The sequence below is a fragment of the Muscardinus avellanarius genome (genome assembly GCF_963383645.1).
Source record: "Muscardinus avellanarius genome assembly, chromosome: 1".
Taxonomy (NCBI): domain Eukaryota; kingdom Metazoa; phylum Chordata; class Mammalia; order Rodentia; family Gliridae; genus Muscardinus; species Muscardinus avellanarius.
Window position 1 is genome coordinate 55,092,287 of NC_137786.1, and position 20,901 is coordinate 55,113,187.

Sequence of the window (20,901 nt, forward strand, 5' to 3'; positions counted from 1 at the left end):
TATTATAAAATACTTTGTTAAAAATTATTTTTCTTAGCCAGGCGTGGTGGTACACGCTTGTAATCACCATGCTTGGGAGGCGGAGACAGGATCATGCAGGTTTCCAAATTAAAAAATATAAAAATAGGTCTGGGAGTGTAGCCCGGAAGTAGATGGGTTCCATTCTTAGTACTACAAAAAAAAATTATTTTTCTTTAACTGAAGAAATCATTTAAAATTGTAGTTTCTAACCAGACATGTTGGCCCATGCTTATAATTTCAGTACTTGGGAAGCTGAGACAGAAAGATCAGAGGTTTTTGGTCAGGCTCAGCAACTTAGGCCCTCTGCAACCTAGTGAGACCCTGTTTCAAAACAATAACATAAAAAGAGCTGGGGGTATGGTATAGCTCAGAGGTAGAATGCCCCTGGGTTCTATCCCTAGTACCATATATACAAAAAATTGTAGTTCCTAATTTCGTAAAATTTTAGCAGATATTTTTTATACCAACAATAAATGCCTGTTTTGGAAATTAAGATAGCATGCTTTTTAACTCATAAGTTTGCCCATTTATCAGGAATGATGAACTTGAATAATATTTCTATCACATATACTTCTGACAGAGAAAAATGACAAAATTTCGAGAGTCTTTTGACAGAACTATATATTTGTTCTATATATAGGTGTGTGTTCTATACACACACCTATATATATTATATACACATAAGAAATTGCCAGCAAAAATACAAATTGTAAAAGAAAATTGGTAATTTTTCATGACTTCATTCTTTCATCTCTTGTTCAGAAAATTATAGTTAAGGAAATAATTATAATATTATATTAATTGTAATTATCTCTCAGCAAAGAGATTTGTACACTTGTTAGTTTGGAGATGGGAATCTCACTATGTTGCCCTGGCCCTAAACACCTTGATTCAGGTGATCTTAATGCATCTTGGTTCAGGTGCTCCTCCTGCATCAGCCTCCTGAGTAACTGAAACCATACTAGTACACCACTGAGCCCAGCATGGAGACTTTTACATTTAAAACTAATTTTAATCCTTGTTTTAGCTTTGAAAACAATGACAAATGTAAAAATAATCATAGAAGATGGGACTATTCAAGAAAAACACTACCTTTTGAAACATTGGTAAAATTTCTATATGGATTAATAGATTAAGGTAAAAGTTTTACCAGGGAGGAATGCTGATAGCAGGGAGAGACAAGAACTTCATCCTGTTTAAAGTAAGGATTTGTTTTGAGAAAATTTGACAATAAAATTTGGGCTAGATTATAGGTACGGAGTCTCATAATAACTGTCAAGTTTATTCAGGGCTTACAAAGTGCCAAGAAGCATCATTGAATCACGTATTCGTAGTACTTCTGAATTGCATCTACTAAATACTTACCCTGGGTGAAATAGTTTGGGGAAAAAAATCCAGTCAGGGCTGTTAAATTTAGCTTTTTCTCTAATCAGTATTTCAAAATTCACAAAATAAACTTTGAAAATGTTAAAATTCTATAGATCTTTTTTCTTTCTAGTATCCTGTATTTTATAGAGTAAAAACAACTGTAGAAATTCATTTGACTTTAAATTACTATTTGTTGGTTAAGAACATAGAATATAGAGAAATTGAAATATGCCTTTGCATAGATAAACATATGGGTACATCATCAGTTTCTACTTCTTCCATATGTAACATGTTAGGAGTAAAGGAAATAATAGCATTTAATAAATAAAAGCAGCCATATATTTATACTTTCTACCTTGGTGCTTAAACATGTGAATGATTGTATTTGCATGTAATTTATGTATATGTCTTCATGTAAATGTATGGTAAATAGTGCCAGTTTCTTTGAGTGGCTCTAAAAATTCAATATTGCATGATATTTCTTTGTGGTGTTGGGTGGGGTTACTTGTAAATAAATCTGTGTACATAACATGTCTTGTGGGTTTTGCATGCTACACTAATCTCTTTTAAATCTATCCCCTCTTTATTCAGAGCATGCTGTCAAGGTCCTTTAATTCCAATTTTACTGCTGTAAGCAGCTCTCACTATGGCAGCTCTAGGGATCTGCATGGCAGCCAGGGCAGTCTTGCCTTGAGTGTTGCAGACGGAAGAGGTTCTGGTGGGCACATTTTTCGAGTGAGTACTTACAGTAGACCAGTACTTTTAGTGCATAGAAGAGAAAAGGCAAACTTTTAAATGTCTTAATGATTATAGAATAAAAGTGTCCTTTGGGTTAGAAATTATGATTTCCTCTAAGTTCTTCCATGGCTTAGTTTTAAAGCTTTCTTCAAAACTGATTTAGTCTTTTTATCTCTTCAGTTTCTTCAGCCATATACTAATGATATAGTTAGCTCCTATTTATTTATATAGAAAGGGGTGAACTATAGGAATAACTAAGAGGTTTGTTTGTTTGTACTGGAGATTAAACACAGGTTCATTTTACCTCTGATCTCCAACCCCAGCCCTTTTTTATTCATTATTTTGAAACAGGATCTTGCTAAGTTGCTGAAGCCAACCTTGAACCTGCCACCCTCCTGTCTCAGTCCCCCAAGTACTGGAATTACAGGTGTGTGCCATTGCACTAAGCTTGAGAGGTATTTGAAAACTATCTTTGTATAGCCTTTCGCTTTTTTTTTTTTTTTTTTTTTACAGTACTGGGGATGGTGGGACACCAGGGGTATTCTACCTCTGAGCTACACCCCCAGTCCTATTTTTTAGTCTTTTTTTTTTGAAACAGGGTCTCACTGAGTTGTGAAACATCCCGCTAAGTAGTTGAGGCTGTCCACAGACTGCAATCCTCTGGTCTCTGCCTCCCAAATGCTGGGATTACAAGCATGTACCACTACACCCAGCTTTTCCTCTTAATATTAAAATTATCTTGCTTTTCTTAATTCATGGTTTTAAGATTATGCCATATGTAATCCACAGAACTTTTATAAAGAGTAATTTTAACTCTTAATAATTGAGAGCTGACTTTAAAAAAGCACTCTGTGCACCTAAGTATAATCATAATTTGCCAAAAATGATGAATGTGAGGTTGTAGGCATTTTAGTAAATAACAGTGAAAAGCAAAATCCAAATCCTTTATTACCCATATTTCACCATAATCATTAGTAGTAAAAAAGATTTATTATTTTAATGAAAGTTAAGGATGAGGCATAAGAATGAGAAAGAACAGCTTCCCTGACTCAGTATTAAGATTTTTCTCTCCATCAGAACATAAGGTGGTAACATAGCCTCTAGATGAATATTTCCTCTGTCCTGAAAAGACTTTTCTCCCCCTTATATGACTCTTGCTTTATTTCTCTTGATAGTTGTTTTCATTTTAACATTTTGTTTATTTTTGGATTCTTTTTTTCCTGCGTCCCCCCATATACACCTCCCCCTTTAAATGCATCTCTGGCTTTACTCCACTGTATTAGAGTAGGAACAGTCTCCAGAGTTGACTTTGCTCTAACTATGCCTGACATAGTTTGGCTCTGTCCTTTGTCACCTGCTGTCAGTTGGGTTCTGTGTTATTGCAGTAGCAGTAATCATTTTGAGATTTAATTTGAAAGAGGGAGAAGAGTGATGATTACTGAACCTTCATTCTATTATAGTCCATGGAATCAAGACTGGTGGACTTCATAACTCAGGAGGAATTTCTGCAATCCAGAGTCATCTGGAACAATTGGTCTTTCCAAATTCTTTTACAATAACATTTTTTGTGCTTATTTTTTCTTAAGTTCAAAGCCTTTGAGTCTTTTGAATTTTACTTTTTCATTCATGATATGGTTGTTATTTTAAAGAGTAGATATGCATAAATGTACATTATCAATTTCAAGTTGGTTATTGTTCATTCTGAAAGCACTCACAAGAAGAAACCAGGGAAAGTAAAGTATACACTGTTAATGCACACAAAGTTAAGCTGGATGTGTTGGTGCACATTTGTAATCCAAGTACTTGGAAGCAAAAACAGCAGGATCTATCACAGGTTTGCAGTAAGTTTAGTGAGGCCCTCCAAAACATAGTGAGACCCTGTTTCAAAATAAAAATAAAATAGGACTTGGGTATAGATCAGAGGTAGAAAGCCCTGGGTTCAATCCCCAATACTACACAAACACACACCCCAAAGATTATATAGTAGTAATAATAATATACAAAGATCAAACCACTTCCAAAAATGCTAAGCCATGGTTTGAACCAGCAATTAATTGCATGTTGTAGATGGATTTGTGGTCGAGATTTTAGGATTAAATGATAAAATCTTGAATTTGTGTTCTCTGTAGTATAATGAAATCGATTTCAGATTATTTTTCAGCATTATCATACAGTTTGTTTCTGTGTTGCTAGGCATGTGCTATTTTGAAAGTAACAGTAGTTCAGTTTATCACAATCTATTTTGTTCTCTAAAATACGTCTAGCTGGGTTTAGAAGTAACAGAAAGTGGAAAAAACCTGTCTTGTTTCCCAGCGTATTTACAGTAAGATGTATTCAAGGGTAATAACATACCTGGTTTTTCTCTAAAGTTATCAGTAAGTTAAATGATAACATAAGAATAGTTGGGGGAACTTGTTAATTTTTAAAGCATTTTTCCAAATCAGTGCTTTTAAAATATTGAACTGATATTAAAGAATTAAGAAAACTTCACAAGACAGTAAATTTATTGATACTGCTTATCTTTACAGCTTGGGGGGGGGGAATCCTGTGTGGTACTGGTACTATGCTATTAAAAGAACATGGTTAATTTTTTAACTTTCCCAAAATTACTTTTTTTTACTGCTCAAAAGGAATGTATTCTAGTTTCTTTTAAAATTTGTTTTTTTTTTAATTGATGTATTAGAATCATACATGAAGATCAGGGTGTTAGAGGCATACATGAACACAGTACTTATTGAGCCCTCCCCCAGTTCCCTACTCCATTCCTCCTTCACATGCTCAACACAGTGATTGGCTTTGATACGTTTGTGTATGCACATCATGTTCATTGAGCTATTTCCCTCTTTTCCCCTCCCATCTCCCTTAGTTAGGTTCCCTTCTTCACTCAACTAAGGTTTCTCTTCCTTTGTCTGGAGTCTCTCCTATGTCCCCAGTTTCTCCCTAGCTTCTGCATATGAGGGAGAACATCTGACTTTTCACTTTTTGTGACTAATCTCACTTAGCATAATGTTCTCTAGTTCCATTCATTTCCCTGCAAATGACATAATTTTATTCTTCTTTATAGCTGAGTAAAATTCCATTGTGTATCTATCCTATAGTTTTGTAATCTGTTCATCTGTTGATAGACATCTTGGCTGGTTCCATAGTTTGGCAATTGTGATTTGTGCAGATATAAACATAGGTATGCATGCATTACTTTGGTAGTTTGGTTTCCATTCTTTTTGGATAGATACCCAGGAGTGGTATAGCTGGGTCATAAGGGAGGTTCATTCCCATTCTTATGAGGATCCTTCCACATTGTCTTCCAAAGTAGTTGCACTAATTTGTAATCCCACCAACAATGTAGCAAGAGTTCCTACTTCTCCACATCCTTGCCAGCATTTGTTATTGTGTTTTTAGTAATTAAAATTTGAGATTACTGATTAATAACTAAATGTATTGATCAAATATTGAAAGCTAGGTATTAATGTAAATAAAACTAAAAGGAAAAAATATGTAGAATTTATCTTCTACATGGGTGCATTATGAAGAAAGATTAATGGTATATATTCATATAAATTTTTCACATAACATTTTGCCATGTGCATTTGGACAAAGTTAAAGATGGTAGTGATGATTATAATGAATTATTTGGCTCTTCATCTTTCTGTTACTTAGCAATATTTTTCCTAATTTCTCAAGTGTCATCATCATTTTGGTTTCACATCTTAAAGAGTGTTATTTGTTTACTTTTTATTTCCCCCTCATTTGAAGCATCCCCAGACATCCAGTCCAGGAGATCCTTGCCAAGATGATATATTCATTTCAGGACAGCAGAACTGCTCCTCAGCTACACTTAGTCACAAAGATGTTCTTCCAGACAGCTTGATGAAAGTAGGTGCTCAGGAAATAAATGAATTGATAACTGTGAGCTTATTTTTTGTGTGTGTGCAGATTTTGAACAAGAAATCTTAATTATACTTTAAAAGTATTTTTTCTCTTTTAGGGGAGGGGTTAGTACTAGGGATTTAAAAATGCAGGGGTGCTCTACCTCTGAGCTATACCCCCAGTTCTACTTCATTTTTTGTTTTGATACTGGGTCTTACTGAGTTACTGGCATTGGCCTCAGACTTGCAGTCTCCCTATCTCAGTCACCAAAGTACTAGGATTTTATGTGTGCACTACCATGCCTGACTTGAAAATACTTTTTTTTCTTTCTTATTTTTGGTGGTCCTGGGGCTGGAACCTAGGGGCTTTTCTATCTCTGGGCTATACTCCCAGACCTATTTTGTACTTTATTTGGAAACAGGGTCTCACTAAGTTGTTTAGAGCCTCACTAAGGAGTTGAGTCTGGCTTCAACCCTGTGCAATCCTCCTGTCTCAGCCTCCCAACTGCTGGGATTACAAGTGTGCAGCACCACACCCTGATTGAAAATACTTTTATAAAGGCTTATCTACCTTAATTAGTAAGGATTAATTAAAAATTAATCAGAAATACAAAAGAGATCTTGGCCCTGTCTTCTATTTCTTTATTCCATCATTTTTCCACACTAGAATCATTTTATTGTTGCAATAGTATTTCTGTCTTATGATATCATTTGAGTCAAGGACTTTTTGGCTTTCCTGATAACCTACTTGGAGAGCTGAGGAGGAAGTTATCTTGAATTCTTTATTTTAGGATACTAACCCTTACCAAAAATGTGTTTAAATTCTTCAGAAGTAGTTAGAAGTCACTTTGAAAGACTTGTATGCAGTAGACTAGATGGTGATGGTTTTATTTTTAATACTTTCATGGTAAAAATTAGGCATTCATTTGAAATAGCTTAATTGTGGCCAGTGTCAAGTGATAATTCTTTACTATTTCCATGTTACCTATTTCTCATTTTCTTAACACAGTTTTAGTATAAACAGATATAATTATGAAGCATATTTATTACATAATATGTTTACATTGCTTTTGAGGGTAGGTATCCAGCCATCTAATATGTAGAAGTTTCTACATCTCTGTTTATTTTACCACTTTTTTAAAATCGAGCATTGTCTTTCAGTTTCTTTTTAATATACATGTTGTGCCTTGTGTTGCTGAGTTTGTTTTATGCTTTTTAAATCTCCTGAGCCATCTGCTAATCATAGCTTAATACATTCCATGTATATATTTAACAATGGCCTAGGTAGGACCAAATATCCAGATGTCAGAGTTTTAACAACAGGTCAAGGGTCTGGGGCTGTAACTCAGTGGCACAGCACTTACCTAGCATGTGTGATTTCTGGGTTCATTCCTAGCACTGGCTAGGGGCAGAGAAAAAGAAAAGGTCAGTAGTAATTATTGCCCAGATGTTTCTGAGGAGAAAGTTACTGAATCTGTACTTAGCAATAAATAGCACAGAGAAAAGCCGTCTGTCTACAGGATTGTGTGTAATTAATAGGCAATAGCACACCCACTTAACTCCTGGACAGATCAGTTGCTTTCAGACTAGTATAATATAGTACAGTAGTGGGAAAGAGAGTCTTTTTTTTTTTTTCTTTTCTTTTCTTTTTTGCAGGTCTGGGGATGGGACCAGGGGCATTTGACCTCTGAGCAACACACCTGCCCTATTCTTTATTTTTTATTTTGAAACATGGTCTCACTAAGTTGTGGAGAGCCTCAATAAGTTGCTAAGATTGTCTGCGAACCGTGATTTTCCAGTCTCAGCCTTCCTAATGCTGGGATTACAAATGTGCACCACCACTCCCAGCTAAGAGTGCCTTTTTTTTTTTTACAGGTCTGGGGATGGAACCCAGGGGCATTCGAACTCTGAGCTACACCCTCTGCCCTATTTTTTTATTCTTTATTTTGAAACCAGGTCTCACTGAGTTGCAGAAGGCCTCACTAAGCTGAGGCTGTCTGCAAACTGCGATCCTTGGGTCTCAGTTTTCCGAATACTGGGATTACAAGCGTTTTCCACCACCACACCTGGCTAAGAGTGCCTTTTTTAAAAGTACCAAATTTTCTTCATCAAAACCAAACATCTTAGCTGGTTGTAGTGGTCCACACTTTCTTTCCTTCTTTTCTTATCTTTTTTTTTTTTGTGTGTGTGTGTGTGTGTGTGTGTGCTTCTGAAGATTCTACCTCTGAGAAACACCCCCAGCCCTGTTTTATTCTTTATTTTGAAACAAGGTCTCACTAAGTTGGCTGAGAGCCTTCTTAAATAGCTGAGGCTGGCTGCAAACCTTCCATCCTTTTGTCTCAGCCTCCCACATATTGAGATTATAGGGATGTGCCACTATGCCTGGCTAGTGGTGCACACTTTCAATTTCAGTACTTAGAAGGCTGAGACAGAAGGATTGCAGGTTCAAGGCCAGCCTCAACAATGTAAGAGAGATGATCAGCAAACCATTAAGACCCTGTTTCAAAGCAAAAAGGGCTGGAGGTATAGCTCAGAGGTAGAATGCCCCTGGGTTTAATCCCTAGTGCCAAAAGACAACAAAAATCTTCACATCTTTCAGTAAGATACAAGACTACAAACTATTTTCCAAAATTTTAACTTCAGTGGCATTTTAATAAGAAAATGTATCAAAGTTTCCCTACATAGTTTTCTGCTAATTTCCTTGTTGAACAGGTTACCTTTGTTTTCACTTTGAATAAAGATATTTTTAAATGACTGAATAGCTTAAACATTTTATTACATGTATGTACTGGGGATTGAATCCTGGGGCAGTCTATCTCTGAATTATACCCCAGCACTACATTTTATTTTGAGATAGGCTTTTGCAAAATTGCCCAGGCTGGCCTTGAACCTGCAGTCCTCCTGTCTTGGCTTCCCAAATTCTGTGATTATAGGTGTGCACCAGTATGCCCAGCAATGAGCTTAAACATTTACTGCTTTTTTTTTTGGGGGGGGGGGTCTGGGGATGGAACCCAGGGGCATTCGACTACACCCCCTGCCCTATTTTTTATTCTTTATTTTGAAACCAGGTCTCACTGAGTTGCAGAGGGCCTCACTAAGTAGCTGAGGCTGTCCGCTAACCTCAATCCTCCAGTCTCAGACTCCCAAATGCTGGGATTACAAGTGTGCGCCACCACGCCCAGCTAACATTTACTTCTTCTACATAGAAATTGTCCTATATCCACTTATGAGTGTAACCTTTTACTTTTTCAGCCAGATTTTTTACAGTAACATGATAAGCTATTAGCCACATTTCTACAAAAATAATTTTAAGTCTAAAATTCATGTTCTGCCTATAAAAATGTGACATTAAAGATAATTCTTTAATGACAAGCTAATCTCAAGCTTTTTGTTTAGTTTGTGAAAATCATTAGAATATTAATATTTAATTTCTTTCATTACTATTCTGTGGAAGTATTAGTTTTTAAACTGGGAACTTTGCACACACATAAAAGATCAGTTTTGTACTACATAAATAACTATATTGACTTGTTCATTCCAAAATGAAAGACTGAAAGTATAAAAACATATTCAAATTAGAAAAATTATACCACAAAATTACTTTTTTTTCCTGAGAAAAACATCAGCAAATCTACATTTTATGTCTATATTTTTTTAGTATGAGAAAAGGATACCCTTTTAATATACTTACTTAAATTTTAAAATTTCAATGTACTCTTATCATTTTAACATTTGCTAATTTATGGAAGATAGATATATTTAACAAAAAAGCAAATAATTTAAAATATAGATAGGACACTTTCATTAGAAAGCTTAGAATAATAATTTGCTATCAGCAAGCACTCAGGTATGGTTAGAATGAATACATTCATTTTTTAAGATTTAAAATTAGAGGAAATTAGTGACATGGTATCGTATGATTTAGAATGTTAAAGTTCTAGTGTTTTTGTAATGCGTCATGAAAAAAATCCAACATATTTGTAAAAAGACATACATTATTATTGGTCATTTTAAGATACTTCATGTTTTTCTTAGATGCCTTTGAGTAATGGACAGATATGCCAGCCTCTCAGGCCTCAGTCAAATTATAGTCAAATACATCACCCCCCTCAGGCATCTGTGGCAAGGCATCCCTCTAGAGAACAACTAATTGATTACTTGATGCTGAAAGTGGCCCACCAGCCTCCATACACACAGCCCCATTGTTCTCCTAGACAAGGCCATGACCTGGCAAAGCAAGAGGTAAGAATAATCAAGACTACTTCAAATATGAAACTAAGCTTTTTATGTATAGGTTACTTATTAGTGACAATTCTGTATAGAATTTCAACAGTTTTTACTATTTTGTTTAAAATTTCTGTTTTGTTTAAAGTTTTAAAGTGTTAAACTTTGTAGTAATTTTAACAAATTTATATGAATGGGATTTAATATTCTTGGAATGATTTTCTAAATTGCCAGGCAGTTGCTTTTCCAAAACTAGTTGATGGTACTCTAGTCACACTTTTCTCAGGAACAAAAGTAGACCATTAAACTGAACAGGCATATTATTCTTTTACACTTGAGGTAGGGGTGTGTGTGTGTGTGTGTGTGTGTGTGTGTGTGTGTGTTTTAGTGGAGATGGGACCCAGGGGCTTTTTACTTCCAAGCTATACCCCCAGCCCTATTTTTTATTCTTTATTTTGAAACAGGGTTTCACTAAGATTGTGGGATAAGTAGCTGAGGCTGTCTGAGAACCTGCAATCCTCCTGTCTCAGCCTCCCAAGAGCTGGGATTACAAGCATGCACCACCATGCCTGACTTACTTAAAAGTCTTAACTCTCAGATTGTGGGATTTTACATTAGTCCTTACACTACTTAAAAAGTTATGGGCCATATATTCATGTATTCTTAGTTTATTGATAAAATGGTCAATAAGCTTAGAGATCAGATGCTTTATTTTGATTGTATCTCTGGTGAAAGGAGGAAGTGCTCTATAACAAAAATTTTGTTTTTGAATTTTTTTTACAGCTGGGTTGTAAAAAATATTATCAATTTGTCTTTAAAATCACAACTCCTTAGTATCATAAACATTCAGGAAATGAATAGTTAATACTCTAAAACCATTGATAGATCTTTAGATATCTTATGAAACAAGCCAGTAGAGAGATAGAGTATATAATTTAATCATTCCCCTTATGAGATTTAAAAGGTAAAATAGAGTCAACATTAATTGATTCCCTGTCCTAATATAAGCAATAAACTTAGGAGCTATGCTTCATAATCCCACTGTGCCTTTAACTCACTAACTCATTAACATAATGTTCTATGTCATAGTTTCCACTTCATCTGCCCCAGTGTTTTTGATGAACCCTTACATATTTTTTTACTTGAGCTTAATTCACCAATATGGATATTATTGAGCTGTAAATTTTTCAGAATTGGTAATGTTTTCTTAATTTTCAAATTAAATCAGATTTAATTTTGTTTTCATATTAAATCAGATTCGTGTGAGGGTTGAAAAGGACCCAGAACTTGGATTTAGCATATCAGGCGGTGTTGGGGGTAGAGGAAATCCATTCAGACCTGAGGATGATGTAAGTTTGTTTATATATCCTTAAATACAAATAACATTTAATTTGTTGATACCATGCCTCTTATATGAAAATCTGATAGGTATTAGGTAAATCTAGACGTAGGTATCTTTCTTATTTCCTTCAGTATTGTTCAGCTTTCTGTTTTGAAATTTGACCAGTTCTGATCACTTGGAGTTTTTTGCTTTGTGTAGACATTCTGCCTTGAACCTGCCATCCTCCTTTCCTTCTGTCTCTGCCCCCCCAAGTACTGGTATGGGGTGCATTTTACCATACCTGTCTTCAAATTAATCATTTGAGGGGAAGAAATTTAGCCACAAATATTTAATGTTCATGATACCAAATGTTTTCAATTTTCTACAAATTGATTGAAATCATTTTAGCACTTTAACACATAAATCAGTATTATAATTCTGTCATCACAATTCAAATATTTACATGGTATGGAGGAAGGATTGTTCCTTGTTTTATGTATACTGTCTATGGTTAAATAACAATTTTTTGTGTTGTTATTAAAGGGTATATTTGTAACAAGGGTTCAACCTGAAGGACCAGCGTCAAAATTACTGCAACCAGGCGATAAAATTATTCAGGTAATTAAGATAAATTTTCTTACAATGTTTTCTTTCATTTTATAATCCACTGATGTTTTCATAGTTTAAAATATCTTTATACCTTGAAAGGGTGTGTGTGTGTGTGTGCATGTGTAAGTTAGTTAGTTAGTTAGTTAGTTAGTTAGTTAGTTACTGATGATAGAACCCAGGGCCATTCTATCTCTGAGCTACGCCCCCAGCCCTATTTTTTATTCTTTATTTTGAAACAGGTTCTCACTAAGTACGCCCCAGCCCTATTTTTTATTCTTTATTTTGAAACAGGTCTCACTAAGTACCCAATCTGCAATCCTCCTGTCTGAGCCTCCCAAGTACTGGGATTACAAGCGTGTGCCACAATGCCCAGCAAAAATATGTTTGATATAAGCATTTGGCTTAAGTTCAGGAAAGTTCATCTTTATTAATTTAAGGGACTGGAATACCACTTCTTAGAGATAGGCTGTTCTCTTACCAAATTGGAGAGAAAAAAGTTGAGCATGGTGTTACACACCTGTTATCCCAGTACCTGGGAGGCTGAGACCAGGAGGATCACAGGTTCAAGACCAGTCTTAGCAATTTAATGAGACCCTTAGCAACTTAGCAAGACGCTGTTTCAAAAATAAAAAACAAGCCGGGTGTGGTAGAGCACGCTTGTAATCCCCGCGCTTGGGAGGCAGAGACAGGAGGATCACGCAGGTTCGAAGCCAGCCGCGCGCGCTGGCTTAGGAGACCCTGTTTCCAAATAAAAATGTAAAAATAGGTCTGGGAGTGTAGCCCGGAGGTAGAAGGGCTTCCAGGAACCCCAGTACCACCAAAAAAAAGAAAAAGAAAAAACAAAATAGGGCTGGGGGTGTAGCAGAGAGGTAGAACGCTCCTCAGTTCAATCCCCACTTACAAAGTAAAGTGAAAAGGAAAATTTTTAAATCAGAAAAATCCCTTTTATTTTTCCACATCTCCTTTTTCCTGTTCAACCTTTAGCAACTTATTTTACCTAAACATGTGCAATAGAGTGCTCACTTAGGAAGAAGAAAAGCCTCAAATACAAGTGCAACTCTCCTTCTCTACCCTTGCCTTCACTGCTGTTATTTTAATTAACAATGAAAAATAAATAACCCTCAAACCAAAAAATAATAATAGAGATGTTAAGAGTTTAGCATCTGAATGTTCATACTCTAGACCTAAACTGCATGATATTTATCCTGGCTCCAACACTTTTAGAAAATAATTTAAATATGTTAATTTTTAATTTCAGAATCAAAAAATGTCCAAAAATAGCCAGGTGTGTATAGCACATATTTGTGATCCCAGTACTTTGGAGGCTAAGACATAAGGATCACAGGTTCATAGCCAGTCTCAACTACTTGGTGAGGCTCTCAGCAACATAGTGAGACCCTGTTTCCAGAAAAGGCTTGGGGCGGGGGTAGCTCAGAGGTAGTATGACCCTGGGTTCAGTCCCCATTCCCACCAAAAAATAAAGTCCCAAAATAGTATAATACCTCTTCACACTTTGCTTGGTCACCAGTTGCTACTATTTTGCCACATTATCCTTAGCATGCTCTTTCTTTTCTTTCCTCCCTTCCTGTTCTTACACACTCACTAAAACATACTTATTTTTCCAAATCATTTGGGACTCATTTCAGTTTTGTGACTGAGGAAGCTTTATATGAAGTAGTTCTTAGTGTCTGGTATAGAGTAAGACCTCAATTAATGTGAGCCTTAATAACCAATGGCTCCAACACAATGGAAAGAGTAGGCTTTGCTCTTCACTACCCTTGGGGTTAGGTCACCTCTGGGGCACATCAGTGTATACAGACACAACACCCTGTCTGACAGTTGCAGACAAGTGACTCCAAACATCATACTGTTATGTCAGAATTGTCTGGAAACATGAACAAAATACAGGTTCCTGGGCTCCAACTTCAAAAATTGGTTTTCCTAGCTATGAGGTAGGACCTACTAGTCTGTTTATTACTTTAAATTGCCAATGTGATTCTCTTTTTCTGCCAGGTCTATGAATCATCTGGCAGAAATTTATTCATTCATTCATATGTGGCACTGGGAATTGAACCTTGGGGTATTTTACCTCTGAGCTTCACCCCAGCCTTTTTTGTTTCTTATTTTTTGTTTTAAAACAGAGTCTTGCTAAGTTGATGAGGCTGCCCTCCAACATGCAATCCTCCTGCCTCAGCCTCCCAAGTACTGAAGTTACAGACATATACCTTTGTGCCTAGCTTACCTGGCAGAAATTTAAATGCAGAAATGTAAATAAGTTACTATGAAGAGTCTTTCCTAAAAGAATTTTCTTCCCTTTTTTTTAGGCTAATGGCTACAGTTTTATCAATATTGAACATGGACAAGCAGTGTCCTTACTAAAAACTTTCCAGAATGCAGTAGAACTCATCATTGTGCGAGAAGTTTCTTCATAAGCACTGTGGATGAAAAAAAGGGGAAGGACAGCAAGATTTATTAAAAGATACTTGCAGGGGAAATTAGTATTTTGACTATTTTTATATATAAAGAACTCAACACTTATGTTCAAATTTGTATATTAATGAAATAATGGAGCTTGTGGTTAGAGGGAAAGAACCACTGTACAGAATATACAGGAGACTGTCAAATTCATACCATATAGAATTTGTTGTTTTTAAACATAGCAATCAAGGCTACAGAAACAAGCTCATGCTGTTTTTGTATAGATCGTAGGTTTATTTTTGGATTTCATACCCATGACCGAACTGTGTGCAAGGCAGTGTTAGCCTTGATTATGGCCTGAGACGGATGGCAGAGCTGTCTGTCTCATTGCTTCTACGCCCTTATTTTTATTCAACTGGTATTAATGTTTTTCTGCTCAAACTCTGTCTTTTGATGTGGGCAAGAGATTTGAAGTGTTGGCTTTTGCTATGTGTATATTGAATTGAAGAATGAGTAGGTGATGGTGGTGCTGATGGATTCACTTTCCAAGGCCAGATTAAAACAGTTATTTCCTTTACAAATCTGGAAGCAAAGAATGAAAAAAGCTTTCTGTTCATGTGTTTTTATTAATAGAATAATGCAATAAATATGTAACGTCTTTTTAAAGAAGCAAAAAGACATTAATTGTGTTTTATGAGTGCTACAAGATATGTTCTTGTCACAGCTGTTGACTATACATTTGCTACTCGTGATTGAATTTTTAATTTTTTAGTCACAGGAAATTTTTTAACTCTATTGTAGATGCATGCCCATGCATTTTCTGTGTTACGGAAATCCCCGAAATTTTTGCAAATGGTGGTACTTGGCAGTCTGTTTATAATTAGTACTCCATTTTTCATTTAATTTATAATTTTTTTAAGCAGCAAATAAAATTAAAATGGCCAGTTTTAGGATTGTGTTGCCTGTAACACAAAATGTAAGAAGGTTCAGGAAAGCCTCTTGGTTTTTGTTTGGCCTTGCATTGCCTTGGTAAAGTAAATGGAAACATAGAGTATGCGTGGAGCTAGAAAACCAAAGCAAGTTGTGAAACTGGCACAGTGATAGAGAATTGCTGTGGAGAGTTGTAGAGCAAAGGGATGGGCCCATGAGGCCTACCAGTGCGTAGTGGTGTTCAAATAAAGGGCTGTTCCTACAGGTAACATTAAATGTGAACTCAATGCTTCAGAGTCTTTTAAAGGGTTTCTGAGTGTATCAATGTAATAGTGTTTTACCACCAACTGCCTTTGTTCCTAGTTACTGTAACATGTATTTGATGATAGAGGTTTATTAATTTTGTTTATCCAAACCATTAATTTTTGTTCTGTGTAATCAAATAAAATTTGAATAACATGCAATGGTAAGAATTAATGCATGGTTATTTGGACCAGAAAAAAAAGTGCCGTAGAAAGACCAATAACTGTTTGTTTGTCTGAAATCTTATATAAGCAATATTCAGTTTTTGCATTCATTTTTGATTTCTAAGAAATGTAATTTGGAACTTTTTAATATGTTACACTTTTTCCTTCAACCTTGATTTCATTAAGACTTATAGAACTAGCTAAAACACCAACCTACATTATTTTTACATAAGTGAGTTGGCTCACTTTCCATTCTTTCTAGTCAATAGGCAGTATTTTTTAAATATGTGAACTCAAATATTGCACTTCTTTCAAGATGTTATCGATTGATTATTGTACTGTATAGTTTTAATAATTTTGATTGAAACCCTTTAACAACTCTTTGTAAATTTTAACTCATTTTAGTTGATTTTCAGTACTATTTACATATGAATTGATTTTTATGAATATAGTAGAAGAAATGTGCTGTATTTTGATAAAATTCACTTGTATGTGTGTTGTAATCTCTTAAAAAAAGAATGACAAACAGCTTCTTTAACACAAGTCTCGGTGTTCCCTTTATTTTTAGTTTATTTTAAATAATTTTGGTATTATAAAGTCATGTTCTCTTTATTGATTTCATATTTACATAATCACATTACATTTCTAATTAGTATACATAAAATAGGTATAATTGCAAAGCTTCCAACTAAATGGGCTATATAGGTCAGATTATATAAGTTATAATATTAGAAAACTAGATATACGGATTATAATATTAGAAGAGGAATTAAGCTCCACATAACAATTGATTTTTCAGCTTTTTTTTTTTTTTTTTTTTTTTTTTTTTGGTAGTACTGGGGGTGGAACCCAGAGGCTTTCTACCTCTGGGCCATACTCCCAGACCCATTTTATATTTTATTTGGAAACAGGGTCTCACTAAGTTGCTGAGAGCCTCACTAAGTAGCTGAGGCTGGCTTCGAACCTGCAGGATCCTCCTGTCTCAGCCTCCAAAGTGTGGGAATTACAAGCATGCGCCACCATGCCCGGCTCAGCAATCTATTTTTAAGTTTGTTGCATATTATTATCTTCAGTACAAGTATAACAGTTGTTATAAGCAATGGCATTTTATTCCAGTCTTGTTAATTTAAAACATTTTTAATGTTCTTACAACACATCAAGTATAATGAGAAAGTTTGTTACCAAGAAGAGTAATACATGTTAAAGGGTTTTTTTTTGTTTGTTTGAGTTTTTTGTTTGTTTGTTTTATGGTACTGGGGATGGAACCCAGGGGCATTCTGCCTCCGAGCTACACCCCCAGCCTCGTTTTTTTATTCTTTATTTTGAAACAGGGTCTCACTGAGTTGCACAGGACCTTACTGAGTAGCTGAGGCTGTCCACGAACCCAGATCCAGTCTCAGCCTCCCAAATGCTGGGATTACAAGCATGCACCACCATGCCTGGTTGATAAAGCATTTCTTTCTTTCTCTCTCTCTCTCTCTCTCTCTCTCTCTCTTTTTTTTTTTTGGTGGTACTGGGATTCCTGGAAACCCTTATACCTTCAGGCTACACTCCCAGACCTATTTTATGCTTTTTTTTTTTTTTTTTTTTTTTTTTTTTTTTTTTTGAAACAGTGTCTCTTAAACCAGCGAGGCTGGCTTCAAACCTGCGCGATCCTCCTGTCATTTAATACTGTTATGGCTAAAAGTATTAGTTGATCCCCGTCGTTTTGGGAAACAATAGGGCCATACACTGAATCAGCAAAATTTTCAGAAATTTCTTGAAGGCATAGGGCAGATAGGGCAAGAGAATTCGACCATGAAAGGTAGGATTTGGTTTCAGAGCCCTCACAGGATCAAGGAAGAGTTCTAGAAAATGGTTGGGATTTTGCATCATAAAAAATGGATTAACCATCTTTTCTATGCCAAGCAATGTGTAGAAGGAAAGTCTGATTCAAGGACGGAAAGATAAGTTTGGATGCTCGGAGTAAAAAGGAAAAACGAGAGCTCTGTGGAGCTAGAGTGGTATGCCAAGTAGCCACTTCCTTTGCCCACCCTTAGTGCAGTTTGTGGTAAGCAAGTAGCAAACATTTCAGATGAAAACAGTAAAATAATTGAACACTGGAAGAAAGTAACCATGAGGAGAGTCACCAAACAGAAGCATTATGTTCTAAGGGATAAGAGGGCACTACTAAGTTTACAAAGTTATTATGAAAGGGCTTAAACATCATCATTATTTGGTACTGAGGATCAAACGAACCCAGGCCCTCTCATGTTATAGGCAAGTACTTTACCACTTAGCTCTGTCACCAGCCCCTAAATTTGTTTTTTTGTTTGCTTTTTGTGGTACAGGGGATGAAACCCAGGGGCTTTCTACCTCGGAGCTACACCCCAGTCCTGTTTTGTTTTGTTTTTTTCTCTCTTTATTCTGAAGCATTCTCACTCAGTTGCAAAGGGCTTCACTAAGTAGCTGAGGCTGTCCTCGAACCATGATCCTCCTGTCTCAGCCTCCCAAATGCTAGGATTGCAAACATGTGCCTAGATTTCTTCATAATGTAAAATAGAATTGTCAAAATTTAATAGCTGGGATGAAGAGTAGGACAGAGACACCTAAAATGCAAATCAACCAGCTCTTAGGTGTAGATTCTATGGAATATTGTGCAAATAGAATTAAGAAATAGGAAGAGAAGTTTTGTATTCCAACATAGCCTTTCTTTGAGAGAAGAAGGGAGAGTGTGGAAACAGAATAAAGGAGAAAGACACTCGAAAATTCCTTAGGGTTGGAGCACAACATAATTCTTGAGACTGAGTGTGTGCAAGAAGTACCAAAGGACCAAGCAAAAACCACACACATGCACCATACTATCTATTTATTTTGGTACTGGAGAACGAACCTCAAGGCATTCTATCTCTAAGCCAGACCCAGCCTTTTTTTATTTATTTATTTATTTATTTATTTATTTATTTATTTATTTATTTATTGGTACCGGGGTTCCTGGAAGCCCTTCTACGTAGCTCCAGACCTATTTTATACATTTTTATATTTGGAAACAGGGTCTCTTAAGCCAGCACGGCTGGCTTTGAACCTGCGCAATCCTCCTGTCTCCATCTCCCAAGCGCAGGTATTACAAGTATGCACCACCATGCCCGGCTATATTTTTATTTTGAAACGGGGTCTTACTAAGTTGCTGAGGCTGGCCTCAAACCTGCAATTCTTTTGTCTCAACCTTCCAAGTACTGAGATTACAGGTGTGCACCAACAGTAGTATACATTATCTTCATGAAATGTGAGATTAGGTAGGAGGAACATTCTAAAAGATTCCAAACTGTGAAGGAAATTACCGCAAAAATAGAATCAGACAGACACCAGAATTTACACCAACAATTTGGGATGGAAGGAGACAGTAAAGCAGTATGTCCAAACTTGAAAGATATCCAAGTAGGGGGCAAACTAATGACAGTTTTGAGAATAAAAGGACACAAAGTTTACCTCTTCATAAGAACTGCCAGGGGACATGCTCCAACAAAATGATGAATCTCAAATTCAAGATCCAAGAAATAATACTGAAACCACTTAGAAAGGAACAGAATATGTGTAATTAGTAAAATAATAAGAATGGATATAGAAGATGACCTCCAGGCACAATTAAATTTATCTCAAGAAAAACAATTCATATTGGCTAATTTTAACTGCTTATAGAAAATTCCATTTTAGAATTTTGAGTGAATAATGATAACTACAGAAAATGAATATTTAGCATTACATGTGGGTTTTATATAAGTCAATGCAGTAGTTTGTCCCCTGCCACAGATGACACAGTGAAGACTGTTCATTTGGTTCCTATTATGGACCTGTGTGAAAATGTCTCTAGAACGCAGTACAGGAGACAGGTGCTAGGTCATAGACACATATGTTAAGATACGACTTAATCTCCCTAAGTACTGCTGCATCACGCTCCTGAAAGTCAACCCTAGTTTGTACTCTTAGCTAGCTAGATGGGAATTTATTTACAAAAAAATATGTGACTGCAGTTTTTACATGTTTGATGAATATAACATTGTATTTTGATGTCTGCCTAACTTAATTTCTCTGATTACTGGATGGTGTGACAGATACATATACATGATACCCCTTATGTGTAGCATTCCTTAAATGCCCTCTTTTTACTCGTTTGCTTTTTTTTTTTTTTTTTCCTGGAGACCAATGCCTGGATGTTCTTGCATTCTCCAGGTATTAGACCTTGCAGACATCTCTCAACTGTAAGTTACCTTTGTTTATGGTGGTGTTTTTGTTTAAAGGAAACACTATGGATATGAACAAACTTGTCATTTTTGCTTCATTATTCTTAAAGTCTTTTCAGCTGGGCAAGCTAGTGGAAACCTATAATCTCCTTACCTGGTAATCTGAGACTGGATTGCAGGTTTGAGGCTAGTCTCAGTGATTTATGGAGGCCTGCAGCGACTTAGTGAGACCCTGTTTCAAAATTAAAAAAATAAAATAAAATAGGGCTAGAGGTATAGCTCAGAGGTAGAACAGCCCTGGGTTTCATCCCCAGCAACACCAAAAGAAAAAAAAAAAAGACTTCTCCCGGTTTATTTGTATTAGCTACATAGATTCTCTGTTGTCATTTAGACCTTAAGCCCTTTTTGTCCACCACTGTATAATATGTAAGGCAGGGATACAGCCTCTGTGTTTTCTGCACATCAACTAAACAAGCCTAATTATTCATCTGTGGTGCAAACTTTATATCAAGTGGCTATGCACACACAGGACTGTTTCTGAGATCTCTATCAAGGTATTTTGTCCTACTTTCTGTTCCTCTATATCATTTTTTTTTTCAGCAAAGTTGTAAATTTTAGAGTGAACACTCATCTAAATTCTTCCCATTATCAATTTTTTATATTTGCTTTTTTGTAATATTACCTTTATAAATAAAACTTTGTGTATATCCTACTATCTT

At 35.8% G+C, this 20,901-nt stretch overlaps 1 protein-coding gene across 9 annotated transcripts in view; it reads left to right on the forward strand.

Moving 5' to 3' along the window:
• The window catches only part of ERBIN (erbb2 interacting protein), a gene marked incomplete at both ends in the record, with an annotated part of 97,759 nt that extends 83,180 nt beyond the window's left edge, over positions 1 to 14,579 (forward strand). For 2 of the 9 annotated variants that reach the window (XM_080713817.1, XM_080713818.1), the window contains 4 exons: positions 10,029 to 10,235; positions 11,474 to 11,566; positions 12,082 to 12,156; positions 14,472 to 14,579. In XM_080713817.1, the coding sequence (XP_080569943.1) occupies positions 10,029 to 10,235; positions 11,474 to 11,566; positions 12,082 to 12,156; positions 14,472 to 14,579 (483 nt within the window). Of the gene's footprint in view, positions 1 to 1,980; positions 2,155 to 5,880; positions 6,001 to 10,028; positions 10,236 to 11,473; positions 11,567 to 12,081; positions 12,157 to 14,471 lie in introns of all 9 variants that reach the window. The other 7 variants (XM_080713821.1, XM_080713822.1, XM_080713814.1 and 4 more) reach the window with 7 other exon arrangements.
• Positions 14,580 to 20,901: the final 6,322 nt, after the last annotated feature.